The sequence below is a fragment of the Echinops telfairi genome, unplaced genomic scaffold (assembly GCF_000313985.2).
Source record: "Echinops telfairi isolate 266 unplaced genomic scaffold, ASM31398v2 ScPeMD7_4225;HRSCAF=4972, whole genome shotgun sequence".
Lineage (NCBI taxonomy): Eukaryota > Metazoa > Chordata > Mammalia > Afrosoricida > Tenrecidae > Echinops > Echinops telfairi.
In genome coordinates this window covers 18113667-18131059 of record NW_022108124.1, presented here as the reverse complement: position 1 = coordinate 18131059, position 17393 = coordinate 18113667, and the positions used below count along the sequence as shown (strand labels likewise).

General features: G+C 42.6%; 1 protein-coding gene across 6 annotated transcripts in view; it reads right to left on the bottom strand.

Moving 5' to 3' along the window:
- TOPAZ1 (testis and ovary specific TOPAZ 1) overlaps nt 1-17393 on the bottom strand; it is a 78792-nt gene that overhangs the window by 27530 nt on the left and 33869 nt on the right. For 5 of the 6 annotated variants that reach the window (XM_045295075.1, XM_045295076.1, XM_045295082.1 and 2 more), the window contains 3 exons: nt 17089-17240; nt 16770-16862; nt 4349-4464 (listed from right to left, as the gene is read on the bottom strand). In XM_045295075.1, coding sequence (XP_045151010.1) covers nt 4349-4464; nt 16770-16862; nt 17089-17240 — 361 coding nt within the window. The remainder of the gene's footprint in view (nt 1-4348; nt 4465-16769; nt 16863-17088; nt 17241-17393) is intronic. The other variant, XM_045295078.1, reaches the window with a different exon arrangement.

The following is a 17393-nucleotide window of genomic DNA, read 5'->3' as shown; positions in this document are numbered from 1 at the left end:
TTCCTTGACTAGTAGACTGGCTGGAACTTTTATCACTCTGTTGAGTAGGAGTGGCATAAGCAGAAGGCCGTCTTAAGAGGAAAGCATCCGTTCAACTACGATGCTTGTTGTCGATTTTTAACTGTTCTTCTTAGAGGCCACTGAGCTGGTTCACACAGGAGAATGAAAGGGTGATGGTACTGTGTCATCCTTACAATCATTTCTGCGTTTGAGTCCACTGTTGCAATCACTATGCCAATTCATCCTCAAGAGTCTTCCTCCTTTTCTCTGGTCCTCTACTTTACGTGGGATGCCCTGCTCTAAGGACTGGCCCCTCCTGATGCTATGGTTAGGGGTCATCGAGTCAGTTACAACTCATGGCCACCCATGTGTGGCAGAACGAAACATGCCCGTCCTGGGCCCTCCGCACATTCGTTCTTATGTTTGAGACCAGTTGCAGCCATGGTGTCCGTTCATGCTATCAAAGGGCCTTTTCTTTTCCACTGCCCCTCTACTTCACCAAGCATGATGTCCTTCTTCAGGGACTGGTCTCTCTTGACATGCCCAAAGCATGTATGTGATATGAAGTCTTGTCATTCTGGCCCTAAGGAGCATTCTGGCTGTACTTCTTTCAAGACAGATTTGTCTGTTCGTGTGGTCACCACCACTACCCACTGCCACCGAGTCGATTCTCATAGGACAGAACTGTTACCCCATGGAACAGAGTAGGATCAGTTCTGATCCTAACAGGTTCTGAGGCTATAAATCTTTCTGGGAGCGGACAGCCTTATCTTTCTCCTGTGGAAGGGCTAGTGGGTCTAACGGTCAACCCTTCATAGCAGCCCAACATTTAACCCACTGGACCACGGGGTTCTGTTCTGCCAGTCGTGGTGTATTGGGTGTTCTTTGTCAACACTGCAGTTTAAAGGCATCAATTCTTTTTCAGTCTCCCTTGTTCACTGTTATGCTTTTGCATATATAAGGTGACTGAAAATACCATGTCTTCAAAGTGATGTAATTGCTTATCAATACTTCCAAGATTTTTTATGCAGCAGATAGCCCAGTGCAATATGACATTTGGTTTCCTGACTGTTGTCTCCACGGGTACTGACTGTGGATTCAATAACACGAAGTCCTTAACACTTAAATTATTTTTTCCATTTATCAGGAAGTTTCATCTTGGTCCCGATGTGAAGATTTTTTTATATTAATGTGTAAACTAATCTATCGTGAAGACTGTAGCCTTTTTCTTTGTTAACTGTCTTCGATTTTTTATCAGCATGCCAAGTCCTCTTGGTTTTCAGCAAGCAGTAAGGTTGTGTTACCCACATATGGTGGGTTGATAATGAGTTTTCCTCTATTCCTGATGCTGTGTTCTTCGTACAGTCTAGATTCTCATTCTCTCAGCACACGGACTCAGTCAGTATGTGAAAGGCTGCACGATTGATGTGTCACTTTCATGATTTTAACCCACAATATCCCCTTGTTCTCTTGGTCGGTGTAGTTTCCACATGTGCACCACGGAGTTCCTTTTGTGCAATGCTCCGTAACTTTTCAGGATCCATACAGATGTCTTTGTGTACTCAACAAAACACAGGTAAATATGTTCCTTTATTTTCTTCTCTCAGTCGAGAGAGTGGACATCGACAATGATATCCTTTGTTCGAGGTCCTTTTCTGAATCTGGCTTGAATTTCTAGTAGCTCCCTGTCAATGTATTGTTGTAACAGTTTTTGAGTTATATTCAGTAAAATTTTACTTGCATGAGATACTAATGATCTTATTTGACAATTGCCACATTTTATTCTTTATCACATTGGAGAATTTCTCCTCTAGTCCAAATTTGCTAAGTTTTAATCTATACAATTTTACCTCGTGTATTTAGATCCTATCATTTTTCTATGTTATCAATATGAGTGGTAAACATTTTTAGAATATGGCTTAAGGAAAGAACAACTTTCTGGTATGCATATGTGAATCTTACTTACAAAAATACTGTAGTCCAGAAATACATGGTTGCCATCTTTTTCCCCCACAAAAACATATATCCTGATTAGTGTTAAAAATTCTATTTAGCTTTTCCCACCGTATTGGAGGATGTGGTGACTCGCTAGGAAGAAAACTTCTAAATGGCAAATATGTCTGCAAGGCTCTGGGGCCAAGGACATTTTTGCTGGCTAGAAAGGGGGTTCTGGAAACACAGGGGCACACAGTTCTTCTTAAAATTGAAGGTGTTTACAGCCAAGATGAAATGGAATTGTTGAGGCAGAAGATGTGTTTATGTACACAAAGCAGAGAACACCACGGTGACTCCTGGTGGCAAACCTAACGGAACCAAAGTGATTTGGATTCCTAGCTTCTTAACCTGTGTGAGAATAAAAGACTATTATGTAACAGCCACCTACTTCAGTATTTATTTTACCATAGCAACAATAGATGTCAAAGCACACTCACAGGAGCACCACAGGATATTAAAAACCATTTCTGAGCATTGCACAAGTTACTGCTGTTACATTGTTTTGGTCCAACTATTTTGATAAATCAGACTCTATGACTGTAGGTGGCATGAACAGTTAGTTAAGCGTGTGACCACTAGCTGAAAGGTTGCCCATTCACACCCCCACCCCCACCCCCAGAAGGACCTTGGAAGACAGGCCTGGTGATGTGCTTCCGACAGCCCAGCCTTGAAAATCCTATGGAGCATTTCTACTCGGCACACACGAGGTCACCATCAGGTGGACCTGACTCTGGCGAGTGACAACAACACGGAAACTGGACCAAAAAAATTTGGGCATCTTTACATAAAAGGAAAATGATGAATGAAATATAGATAGTTGTAGAAACAATGTGGAACAAAATTTCTAATTCTCATGGAATCCAGATTTTCTGGAGCTACAAAGGCTGCATCAATCCATGAAACTATTGCCCTCAGATAATCCTTAAACTTCAAACGAAGACCTATCCTCTAAAGCAGTGGTTCTCAACCTTCCTAAAGCCACAATCCCTTCGTACAGCTCCTCATATGGTGGTGACCCCCAACCATAACATGATTTTAGTTGCTACTTCATAACTGTCATTTTGCTACTGTGATGAATCGGGCAATCCCTGTGAAAGGGTCGTTTGACCCCCAAAGGGGTCATGACCCACAGGTTGAGAACCGCTGCTCTGAAGTATTTAAACCAAATAATACTTTGGCTTAATTAGTAAAGACTGCCTGTCTTGAGCATTATACGCTTTAAAAAATAATCGATAGGGGATTAAGTGGACCACAGCTGAAAGGTTAAATAGGAAATTTAGGAGACGGAGTGCATGTCCTAGAGAAAGACTCGCTCAGACAGAGCTTATTCGTGTCAACCAGGGATCACAAGTACAAGTTGTGGTTTCGGTGGGCAGTCTGCTGTGTATACTGTCAACACAGTACAATTTAAACAAATTATTTTGAAAAGCAATGATTCATTTGAATACTTAGGAATTGTACACTTTTCTCTATGTTTGCTATACTTGAATAAAAACTCTAAAAATTGATGGGCTTTTCTTGTATTCATTACAGGTAGGTTGTAGTGCTACTTTTCTAGTTATCAGAGGTTAAGAACCAAAGGCATTTGGAGACATAAACTGAAGAAATAGTGAAAAGGTGAGAAAAAGAATGAGAAATAAGTATTTCGTTAAGCTAACAAGAGAAATGAGTAAAATAGAATAAAGGCAGTCCCTGGGTGTTGCAAATGGTTAATGTGCTTGGCTGGCTGCTAACCCAAAGGCTGGAAGCTCAAGCATACCCGTGGGTGCCTTGAAAGAAAGGTCCAATGATCGACTTAGAGAGCACAGTTCTGTTCTGAGACACAGGGTCACCATGAGCCACAGTGAGCTCAGCAACAGCTGAGGAAGAAAGGCATAGCAATCTACTTTCAAAAATCAGCTACTAAAATCACCATGCCCTAAGGATCACCATGGTCCTATATGCATCCGATTATGGGATGGCACAGGACCCAGGTAGTTTTGTTCTACCAAGCATGGAGTTGGCATGAGTCTGACGCCAAGATGACTGACACTACCAACAACTTACATATATATATATATATGAAGTACACAAAGCGGAATTAATTAAGCTGTGAGACAGTTAAATGAGACAGGCTCCTTTTAGGCTTGCTCCAAAAGTCGAGATGAAATGCAGTATTGAGCAAGATTTGAACAGGAAGGTTGGCGAGAAGTAGCTTGACTAAACGAGGGCATAACCAAGACATGGAAGAATAGTGATAGGTTACTATCTAGATGTTTAGAATAGTCTAGGAGTTTAGACATATCAACACTTTTTATAAATGCTCAATAAAATACATACACAGTCTAGGCTTAGTTACACTGCTTTGTCTTACCTGGATTTCACGTCCAGTACTACACTTATTTCTTGCTTGGATGCCTGCACTTGGTATAAGAGCTTAATAATATAGTTAATGTGTTCAGGGTCAAGTACCATCCCAGCTTCAACAAGCTGCAGAAAAGAAAAATAGTCATTCTTTAAAACTGTGAGAGAGCTGACGCATTCATGTGTATGAAAGTACTAAAAAGAGCGGAGACAGGTAAAATAAAAATACTTCATACATTTGGAAGATATTTGCTTCAAGTATTTGAGAACTACAATAAGACTCTTCCAAGATTTTAAAACAAAAATGAAAACAATAATTTTGCATTAGAAACTTGGCTCCAATTATTTTCTTCCTATTCCTCAGGCTTTTTCAACCACCCAGCACCGTAGCTCTTGCTTGGTGCTCTGTCTGGGTCCTAGTGCAGGACTGGTATTCAGACCTCACCCCTGCCTGTAAACTTCCTGTCTTTCATGGCTCACACAGAACCTTATCTTGGAAAATAATCAATTAGATACCGATTTCACTTTGTTTCTCCCCAAAGGTGTTATGATTAGGTACTACAATTCTATCCTGGTCATGGACTGGCATTGGTAAGATTAGGAAGTTTAGACTGAAACAATGAGTGAGTGGTTTGAAATTCTGTAAGCAACATTCCCATGCCCCTGGGGAATGTTTTTTTTTTTAAAAATCCTTTTATTGGGGGCTCGTACAACTATCACAATCCATACATATATCAATTGTGTCAAGCACATTTGTACATCTGCTGCCATCATCATTTTCAAAACATTTTCCTTCTACTTGAGCCCTTGGTATCAGCTTCTCATCACCCCCCCTCCTTTCCCCATCATCTCTCCCTCATGAACCCTTGATAATTTATAAATTATTATTTCATGCCTTACACTGACTGATGTCTCCTTCACCCATTTTTCTGTTGTCCAACCCCCTGGGAGGGGGTTATAGATATATCATTGCGTTTGGTTCCCCCTCTCTCTCCCAACCTTCCCCTTACCCTCCTGGAATGGCTACTCTCAATATTGGTCCTGAGGAGTTTATCTGTCCCAGATTCCCTGTGTTTTCAACTCTTATCTGTACCCATGTACATCATCTGGTCTAGCCAGTTTTGTAAGGCAGAATTGGGGTCATGATAGTGGGGGGGAGGAAACATTAAAGAACTAGAGGAAAGTTGTATGTTTCATTGGTGCTATACTGCACCCTGACTAGCTCCTCTCCTCCCTGCGACCTTTCTGTAAGGGGGTGTCCAATTGACTACAGATGGACTTTGGGTCTCTACTCTGCACTCCTCCTTATTCATAATGATATGATTTTTTGTTCTGGGTGTTTGATGCCCGATACCTGATCCTATCGACATCTCATGATCACAGAGGCTGGTGTGCTTCTTCCATGTGGGCTTTGTTGCTTCTCAGCTAGGTGGCCGCTTGTTTATCTTCAAGCCTTTAAGACCCCAGACTTTATCTTTTGATAGCTGGGCACCATCAGCTTTCTTCACCACATTTGCTTATACACCTGCTTTGTCTTCAGCGATCGTGCTGGGAAGTTGAACATCACAGAATGCCAAGTTATTAGAACAAAGTGTTCTTGCGTTGAGGGAAATACTTGAGTAGAGGCCCAATGTCCATCTGCTACCTAAATACTAAACCTATAAATATATGTACATAGATCTATAATATATAAATATATTTACATATGTACATGCCTGCATTCAGATCTCTATAAATGCCCTTTGCCTCCTAGTTCTTTGCTCTATTTCCTTTTAGTTTCCTCTTGTCGCACTATCGGTTTCAGCCTTCATTTGGGTTTCAGTAATTCCTCTGGGTTATATTGCCCTTGATCAAGCCCTACCAGGTCTCCTACACCCTCCTTGCTATCAATTTTGGATCACTTGTTGTTCCCACGTCCCTGAGTTTGTTAACACCACTTTCTTTCCCCTGCCTCTCCCTCTCCCATTGTTTTCTCCTCCAGATTGTTTACCCTGCTTATCTTATCTAAATAGATATGCAGATAATAATATGCATAAAAACATGACAGAGCAAAACAAAACAACAAAAACCAACGACAAAAAAAAAATAAAAGGAAAAGCCTATCCATAGTTCAAGGTCTGTTTGTTGACGAGTGTTTTGCAGTCGAGTTTGATGTGGTATTCGTCTGGGATAATTTATGCCTTGCCTCTCCAATGTCTATTTGAAAAGATTCTCAGGAAATAAGAATTTGGAGTAGAATAATAAAAGTAGGAAGCCATGAAGGAGGGGGAGAAATTAACTTGAAATATGCTAAATTAGAAGAGTTCTTATTTTCACTGCCCTTAAAAATATAAGTAATGTCAAACCTTATAATCCAGCTGTTGAGAATTTATAATTTATGTACCGCATATACTCCTGCATTTAAGCTCAATTTTTCAGCACATTTTTAATGCAGTTTTTGTGTCTTGGCTGATATTCAAGTCGGCTTATACTCAGTATACACAGTATATTTTGAGATAGAGATAGAGTATTTTTAAATGAAGGACAATGGTAAAATGCTGCTGAGAGAATTCCTCTATTTTTGGATTCCCCAAAAATGGTCTGAAATTTGATGACACTAGATCCCTTTTAAATGGGCCCTAGGAACTCCAAATTAAACCCACGTGATTAAACAAGTTGATTTAGTGAAAACTGATGGGGGTCCACTGAATGTGAAACATTCCGAATGTTCCCCCTTCCATGTTTCTTACTCATAGACTCTCGAACCCCACACCTTCCAGTGTGCGCCAAAAGTCTCTTGTGTATGCCAAAGGCCATGTCACCCTCTTCATTCAAACTTGCCACTCAGGAAGATACACAGGGCTTTCCCAACTCTAGCCCCAAGTCTCTTCCCCCAAGGGCATATTTGCCTGCACTCCTTTGTCTCCGGACTACCACTCCTTTCTTCCCATCCTCTGATAGTCCAGTAGGCCTGTATCAAATAACGCCTGTTACTTGATACCTGAGTTTCAGCTCAGTTCATTTCTTATCATATGGTGCTGAAACGCGGAAGGGGCAGTGCTGGGGCTGCAAAGACACTCTCTTGGATTGATTACCTTCCCGGACTGCCCCCCGCCCCCCTGGACCTGCCAGAGTGGGTATCTTATAGGACCATTCTCTGCTTGCTGTTAAAGACCCTACATTTACACACCATCTGATTCTGTGGGAGTGCATATTTGAGTTTCTTTCTCGGGTTCTCTGCCTATCTTTATGGCCTTTTGGAAAGGTCCCTCTTGAAAATTCTGTTACCAGGAGGGAGACATTGAGCTCCTGGGGCACGGGACCCACAAAGAGTCTGATCCTCCTCTCATCCTACTATTCCTTTTATGGAATTTGGAGTCTAATGGACTAATTGAGGACGCTCCTTGACTCTGTTATATTTCTTGGGAGCTCAAATTTTACTCGCCCTCCCACCATGGGAAATAACCAACCTAAGTCACCCCAAAATTTTCCTCTGGTGTGCCTAGTCACTACTCTTAAACCTCAGGGAATAAACCCAATCATTAAGCCTCAATGCCCAAATTTTCTTTGTAACCAAATCTGACCTCAATACAATTAGACAAGACTCAAAATGGCCACAGGATGGCACTCTCAGTCAACGTAACAGCAAGGTCTTAGAAGTTTCCTAGTGCAGGTCTTTTTCTATCTTTGCTCTCACCCCCATCTGTGTCAAAACTGTCCCTACTCCCAATTCCAGCTGGTTCAGGAAAAACCCTCTCTCAGACAATGAATTTTTCTGTGATCCTTCTGATCAAGTTTCTCTGCCCATAGCTGCGCCTGCCGCCCCTCCCTCCAGCATTCTCTCCTCCTCCTTATAATCCTCCACCTGTCTCATCCTTAACACACCCCACCCTTCTTCTGCCTCCTACAACCTGCCCTCTTCTAAACCTCGATATTTTCCTCCATTACCGCCCCCGCCCCCCACTGCTGTCTCTTATGCCGTCTTCCCCTCCCCTCTGCCGCCATTGTTTCCACCCCACACCCATTCATGCTCAGCCCTGCCTGGCTCAAAACCGAAGATTCTACATTCAGACCCCGCCCCCCTCTCCTTCTCTGTGAGTATCTGGGACTGAGGGACTCCTTAAGTACATATCCCTTTTTCTGACTTAAACAGTTCTTGAAAAATGACTGGGATCTTTTTCCACTGACCCAGACACTTATATTAAAGAGTTCAAACATCTCACTCAGTCTTATAATATTACCTGGCATGTAATTTATATTATTCTTATGAATATTTTATTCCCAGAAGACAGGGTAGCAGCTCAGCAGACAGGTGATGAAATGGATAACCAGAACTGGAATTAAGCCTGTGGCTGCAGTGCATTCTCCAGCGAGACTCTAACTGGAATATCAACCTTCCGAGGTGACATGGTTACACACCTCATTGAGGGCTTACAAAAGGGCCAATAAAGCAGTCAATTACGAGAAGATAAGAGAAATCCTTCAAGATCCAAAAGAAAATCATGCCCAGTTTTCCTCTCTCCTCTCGGAGGCTTTCCTTAAGTTCACCAGGGTTGATCCCTCAACACCAGGTGGCACGACTTTACTTCATTCATACATTATCTCACAATCAGCTCCAGACATTAAGAGAAAGCTTGAAAGGCTTGAGGATGGTCCTCAAACTCCACAATGAGGCCTATTCAATGTGACTTTTAAGGCTGTCAATACAGAACAGGAAACTGGAAAGGAACAGGAAAAATTAGTTAAACTACAAAGATAACAAGCTAAATATCAGATGCTTGCTAACACCCTTCAGGGAAATATGGGTGGATCCAGACCTATAAACACTAAGCCACAAATGGGTAAGCCACCCAGACCCTGCTTTAAATGTTCCCTGATGGGACACTAGGCATGCAAATGCTCCAATCCTTGTCCTCAGATAAAGCATTGCCCACAATGCAAACAAGGATGGCACTGGGGAGTTGACTGTCCTTTCTGCCCAAGTGCGGGAAATATAGTCTCCTCCATGACACCTCTAGAACCACCTGCTCAAGACACCACATTGTTAGGGCTTCTAGGCTCCGAGATAGAGGACTGACAGTGCACAAGGTTGATGGCCCCCAGGCTAACAATCACTGTCTCAGGAAAGCCTATTTCTTTCCTTTTAGACATGGGAGCCACTTACCCAACACTATGTGAATGTTCAGGGCAAACTTCTTTAGCACCCACCACTACTGTAGGAGTCTCAGGTATAGTTTTCACAACCCCTCATTACATGGCCACGCTTATGTAGTCTTTTTAACGTACAATTCTCACAACAGTTTCTAGTCACCCCAAAATGCTCCGTCTCCCTACTGGGCAGAGATACTGTTACTAAATTCAAAACAGTAGTAACTTTTCATTTACCGGGGTCTCCCAAGCTCCAAACTTGTTGCTTCTCTTACAAGCCACATCAGACACTCCATCTCCCCCCAAATAACACTGGTGTCCCAATACCCCCCCCCCAATTCCCTTCCTTTACCACCTGGCTCTAGTTAACCCACGCATTTGGGATGCCACCCAACCTCTGGTGCTTTGCACCACTAACCTGTTTGCATCAGATTAAAAGACCCCAAGAAGTTTCCTAATGTTCTTCAATACCCTACAGCTCTCTGACACCTAAAAGGCCTTCAGCCCATCATCTCAAAACTCCTCACAGCAGGCCTGTTTATGGCCTGCCAATTCTCCCTATAGCACACCCATTCTGCCGGCCATTAAGTCCAAGGGCAGCTACCTACTTGTTGAAGATCTTAGAGCCATCAACTCCGCTGTCTTGCCTATCCATCCTCGCTCCCAATCCTTACACTCTGTTCTCCACTACGCTGCCCAATACTACTCATTACACAGTTGTAGATTTAAAGGGTGCTTTTTTACCATCCCTCTCCATGAAAGGTCTCAAGGCCTTTTCACCATCACCGGGACGGATCCTGACACACTATACTCTTAACAAATGTCTTGGGGGGGGGGGCTGTCTTGCCCCAGGGGTTCATAAAGAGTTATCATATATTTAGTCAAGCCCTAGCGACTGGCCTCTTGTCTTTAAACCTTTCCCCCAATTTTCTCCTCCAATATGTAGGTGACCTTCTGCTATGCAGCCCCTCCCTTCCGGACTCATAACACCACACCAGTGTTCCTCTAAACTTCCTAGCAGACAGAGAGTACCGATTCCAACTTTCTCTCCCCACTGTCATCTACCTGGGGGTCTGACTCACAAAAAGCTCCAGAGATGACAGTAACCAGAAAACAGCTTCCTGCTCAACTTCCAACTCCCTCTACAAAAGCCGAAGTACTTTCCTTTCCAGGCCTCATGGGCTATCCCAGGCTATGGATCCCCAATTTCAGCATGTTAGCTAAACCCCTCTACAAAGTGGCAAAAGTGGAATCTCAATGAACCTCTACACCCAACAACATCTGTTGAAAAGCTGTACAAGTCACTTCAATCTGCCCTGCCCTCAGCTCCTGCTCTTTCTCTCCCCCATCTACCCCACTACCCCCCTCTATATGTGACTGAAACTTGTGGTATGGCCATGGGGGTTCTAGGCATATTTGTCTAAGCAACTAGATCCTACTGTTAGGGGATGGGCCCAAGCCTACAGGCCCTGGCAGCAGCTGCTCTCTTGGCCCAAGAAAGCTCAAAAATTACCTTTGGCCAAGACACCTACCTTAACTTGCCTCATCATTTGCGTGACGTAGTCACCCACCGTGATATTTCAGTCCTTACAACCTCTTATCTGTAGTTACTTCATCTCACCTTCATTGAAAACTCAAATTTTGCATTCCAGCCCTGCTCACCACTAAATCCAGCTACTCCAATTCCCATTTCTTCATCTCCAGTCCAACACTCCTATACTGAAACTCTTGCTCTCCTTGCCACTCCACTACCTCACATCTCTGCCTCACCCCTACCCGACCCAGATTACACATGGTTTATAGGTAAGGTGACCAGACGTCCCGATTTTTGGAAAGAATGCATGACAAGCTAGGGAATGGTCTATTTGGTCCATATAGACCAAATTTTTAATCAAGAAACCCAACACCCCACCCCACCCCCGGTCAATGGTGTCCCCCTTTAAATCTGGTCACCTTATTTATAGGTAGCAGCTCAACTCTCATCTCCAAGGGTGTCATCAGGCTGGCTATGCAAAAGTCAGGTCCTCAAATACAATCAAGACATGCCCTCTCCCCAATAACACTACATCTCAAAAGGCAGAGCTAATCAATATGATGCGAGCCTTAAAGTTAGCCAAAGATAAAAAGGTAAACATTTACAGATTCAAAAGTCTTTTCATATTTTACATTCTTATGCCGCCATCTGGTGGGAACGAGGATATATGACAACCAAAGGGGAGTCAATAACAAATGGTAGCTTAATCCCGCAGCTTTTACAGGCTGCTCTGCTCCCACAACAGGCAACTATTCTTCACTGAAAGGACATCAACAGGCCATGGATGCTATAGCAGTGGGAAATAACAGGGCAGACACTGAGGTCAAGAAGGCCGCCCGACAAGCTTCACCTGGATCTATAACTAGTAGCCATCCATTTTATCCATCCTAACCACACCCCTACAGAAAAACAAGAATTTCTTTTTAAAGGGGCTCAATTCAAAGATGGATGGATCATGACGGAAGCCTGATACATCTTACCAGACACCAAGGGAATGTCTATTCTGACGTCCATGACACTCTGCATGTACCATCTTTTACAACTAATAAAACCCATCTTTTCTCACCCTCACCTTTCCACAGTGCTCCAACAAATCACACAAGGATGTACTACTGCTCCAGGACATCATCTTAGGGATGAATTCATCCCCGATCATTTCCCACCCACCAGACAAGGGGACATGTCCTGGACAAGACTGACAGATTGACTTGACAAACATGTCCCCTCATTAAAAAGTCAGATACCTGCTCACAATGGTTGACACTTTCTCGGGATGGGTGGAAGCATTTCCTTCAACCTCGGAAGGGGCAACACAATCATTCCCCACTTCGGCTTGCCAGCCTTCCTACAATCAGATAATGGTCCCACCTTCATCTCACAAGTAACTCAGCACACAGCTGAGGCTCTCAACATACAATGGAATCTACAGGTACCCTACTGGCCTCAATCATCAGGAAAAGTAGAGAAGGCCAATCACATCCTTAAATCTCACCTATCCAAACTATCTGTTGAACTTCATCTGCCCAGGACTCAGCTCTCACCTCCTGGCTTAATATGTGTGAAGAGCCACACCTAGCAAACTTCTTCTCAGCCTCTTCAAGTTACTGTGCGGCAGACTCTTCCTTATAGGAAGCTTCCCTTCCTCATCACATCCCTTAGGAGACTATTATACACCCTCTCTAAACCTTGTCAGACATATCTCAGGACACACGTACACATGCACCTACCTCAACCTTATCCCACCAAGGAAACACATTTATCAGTTTCTCCAGGACAACAAGTATTACTAAAATCAAGACAGCCCAGTCCCCTAGCAACTAAATGGGCCCCCAGTCCCCTAGCAACTAAATGGGAAGGACCACATATGGTCCTTCTAACTACTCCCACAGGAGTAAAGCTTGTCAGGAAAACCTTCCTGGTATCACCTTTCAATGATCAAACCTTTCCTTTCCAAACCTCCATCCTCCTCAACTACTCCATGTAATAGGGAAATTAATCTACCTACCAATTCCTACTCCTCCCAGGTATTAGGACCAACAAAGTTCAAATGACCTCACAGGCTCTATCAAATTCCCAAGGACAGAGAAGCCCACACCTCTGCAGCGCCCGCTTCAGGCCTTCCTTGAGTGCGTTATCGGGGATATCACCTGGTCCCGTCTTCCCGATAGCAGCCCTGAAGTCGTCTTGCTGTGGACTGAAGACCTCTGGTTACAGGGTACCTTTATGATACTTTCCTGTGAGGAAATTGAGTTTTCTTCATTCCTTTTAGTCTGTTGCCTAGCCCGCCATCTCTTCTACCATTAGAGATCCTGCTGTTAGCTTACCTGATAGGCCACTGCTCTGGTCTAGTCTCAGGAAGCCCCTTTACCATCATAGGTCTCATTGGGGCCTTCTTTCTGGGTTCCTTTTTTGGCATCCATCTAGGACAGTGGTTCTCAACCCTCCTAATGCCGCGGCCCTTTAATACAGTTCCTCGTGTTGTGGTGACCCCCCCCAACCATAGAATTATTTTCGTTGCTACTTCATCACTATAATTTTGCTACTGTTATGAATCAGGCGACCCCTGTGAAAGGGTCATTTGACCCCAAAAGGGGTCGCTACCCACAGGTTGAGAACCACTGGTCTAGGAGCTGTTTCTGCAAGATTGGTGCTGACACCAAAATGTCTACTTATAGAAGTATACTGGGCTATACTCGCACCTTTAGGTGCTCCCTCATGTTTATGTTAAGAGGTTGACAACAGATACTCCTCTGGACACATGGGGCAACGTCATCCTTTATATACCCTATAATCTTTCCCAATGAATGTGCAAAACCTGCATGGTTTTATAGGTGCCGGGAAGAAAGTACAGAGTTTTGGACAGGCAGAATAACCAAAGTTTGGGCGGGCACAAAACCAACCAGGTGTCCCACAATGCCTAGTTAGTGTGTCTGTTGGTTCTACGAACCTCTCGTACAAGACCAAATGCCTGTACGGGACCAAATACAGAACTTAAAAGGTTTAGGGAAGGATTCAGCGAGAGACGGAGATGCGAAACAAACAACCCAGACTGGCATCATAGGACTCAAGGATAGCTAAAACCCTGGCTCCGTACAAACCAATAGGCCTAGCCAGACTCAAAAACACCACAACAAGCTGACTCCCAAACATCAATTTCATCTCTCCTTAACACCACCCACCAACTTCTTAGCCAGATGATGCACACCAGTGTTGGTTATGCCTCTCTGTCCGACAAAGAAGCTACCTAGCATCTCTAATTCCATCTTCGTGGGTAATGCCCAATATAACCGAGACAATTAAAAATCCCCTACCATCAGACCAATGGTCACTGAAGTACCTCTCATTTTTAATCAGGATGCTGTCTGCCTCCTGGCCCCTGAAGGGTTACAATCCATAGGTAATGTCTCTACCAACACTTGTAGTAAAACCCTCTTTTGGCCAAATACTGAGACTCAATGTGCCTCGCCTGGAATATTTTTCCCATGTGATATATTTGTCTACACCTGTCTACAGGCTGACTGGACAGGATTTTGCATCCCCCTATATTTTACTCCAGGCATGACTTTCCTAGATGAATGAGGCATGGACTACCCCATACAGAAGTACAAATCGATGCTGTACAAGAGTAGTTGTAGCCCTGTTCCCCTTGGAACGAGTACAGCAGCACCTCTGGGAATGGAGTGAAAGAAATGAAAACTGCTACTTGTTTTAACTTCAAACGACCAAGAGAACAGCATTGATATGGAGGGATAGGCGACACTCTTTTAACACTACAGACCCAAATTAATTCCCAAGCAGGTATGACTAGCAAATAGGCAAGCCCTGCAGTTGCGCACTGCTGGAAAAAGGGGTACTTGTATTTTTCTAGGAGGAATGTTGTTACTCTGTTAATCAATCGGGCATAGTTACACAAGAGGTAAAACAACTAAAGGAATGAAGCCAACACTGACCGACTAAAGGAGTTAGGGAAGACAGGACCCATATGGAAAAGTATCTTTGGCTCCTGGAAATCTTGGGCCTCATGGCTCTTGTCACTCATGAGACCTCTCAGCTTAATATGTATAACTGTGTTGCGGGCCTTGTCTTTGTTGTTTTCAAAACTTTTTGCAGGAACACCATTGAAATCTACACGGAGCTGTCTATGACTGGGTTTCAACCCCTGCAGCACTCACTGGACCATGCCTAGACAGGACAGCTATCTACCTCTCCCCAGCCCTGTTCAGGAGGAAGCAATTCCAGATGATCCCTTCAGCCCTATTCCCTATTATCAAAAGGCAGGAATGACGGTTCCAGCTGGAAGTGAAACAGTGCCCAGCCATTCCAAACGGTTCCCCTTCCGTGTTTCTTGCTCACAGATTCTCCAACCCCCACACCGTCCCAGTGCACACCAAAGCCTCTCATTTGTGTCAGAGGCCACGTCACCCTCTTCACTCCTTAAGCTATCTATATCAGGCCCTCTAGATTCAAAGCATGTTCAATTTCATCTTAAAAAAAATCTGGGAAACAGCTTTTCTCTTTAACCTGCCAAATTCACTGCTTGACAGAGTTATCCAGATTTCATAAAGTGGAGAAACAAGTCCCCAGATTATTCACTGTTAAGCTCCAGGACATTCAAGAGGTCTTCTGTTGGTCCATCTGTAAATGTCACTGACCATACAGTGACTTTTCCTTAATGGACAGGGCCAAACTAGCAAGAGAACAATTTTATGTTCTAGTTAATGATATAGCTTTTAAAAAAATCTGCCTTTTAACATTGCCCAAAACCCAGGATAAATAAAAATTGTTTCTTGACAAACTAGGTAACAACCTAACAGCTGTATAAAATAAGCTGTTAATTGTGCCTTTCTTATGGTAATTAGATGGGGGGGGGTATGTACACTGCTCCAACAGGAAAGAGGACAAGAATCTTCCCCTGGGGTAATTATACAGGCTCAGTCAGCACTGAGCTCTGAAATAGTCTCAACAGGGAAATTGGTACTGGTATTAAACAACTTCCAAACATAATGACTCCACATTAGCCATGCAAAAATAAGGCCACTGTCTTTGCCAGGCATTCTCCATTATTAGCAACTTTACTTGTACAGTAATTGGAGTACATTTGGCAGAGAGCCAAACCACTCACTATCAGACAGTTTATAAGGTCCTTACACAGTTGCTATGACTACTGGAGGGGACACGGTAACTTCTGCTTCAGAAAATTTCCAAGCAAATAATTGCCAAATTTTGTAATTTGTAATAGAAGTATTCACTCAAATACTTATTCATCTACTGGAGTGGTTTCAATATTACTTCTAAAGAAAGTTGGGCCTTTTTCCAAAGCCAAAATTTAAATAATATTTTTATGAGAGCCTTAACAGTTCTTATTCTCCTTTTTCGGTTAGAGTTGGATTGAAACTAATCCCTAACCATCACGCTTTTCAGTCCACTTTCCTTCTTCTGGAGGCCACTTCCTTTTTCTTCCAGTTTTATATCTATGTTAGTCTTTTGGGGGAAGGAGAATTTTCTTTAATTATCTGTGAAGTAGAGATGAGTACAGTTTTTGAATCAGAAAATAGTCACCTCGAGTGCTTGGAACTACTTATTTAAGGGAAGGCTTGTCAGCCATTGGAATCTTTTTATAAAAGCTATTTCAGGAAAAAAGGAATTTTTCCCAAAATAGAATTCTTTGGCATCCAGGTTGTGAATCAACATAAGTTTTAGGATGTAAATGGAAATAATTATGCCTTTCGTTCTTCATTATCAGAGAATAAGAGAGAAAATAAAATCATACCTTGCAAAATATATCAATTGAAGCAGGTACAGCATTCCTTAAATTCATAGTTGTCACATGTTCAAATATGTTTAATAATATTTTCAGAGCAGGCTGCATGACACAAAAAAATTACATGCATTTTTATATCTTCTTTCCTATATCTTAAGTTTCTCGCACTTGTGTATGCTAGAATATATGTGTTTTCTAGGAAGTGTTCAAATACAAAAATGTTAATTGATAAATTATACCAACAAGAAATATAACATTCACTTAAAATTAATGTGTGTATATAAACACATGTACACACGTGTGTATAATTTTTCTTAAGGTTACTTACCAATATTTTAAGCATTATCATGAGGTTCAATAGCTGAAACACTTCTTTCAATAAACAGTGCTTGAGTAAAGAAGTCAGAAGGTCGTTTAGCACTTGCACATCAAAGTGTATACCTGGAGGGAACTTTCTGTAGTATTCAATAAACATGTTTACTGAAAATGAAAATATATTAGAGTCATTTTAAGATATCCATGCTCTTTAAACAAATTTTCTCTAGACAAATGTACTCTATTTAAGTAAGCATAATTACTCTATTTAGATGTTTAAATAATAAACACTTTCATTTCATATTAAAATTAAATATT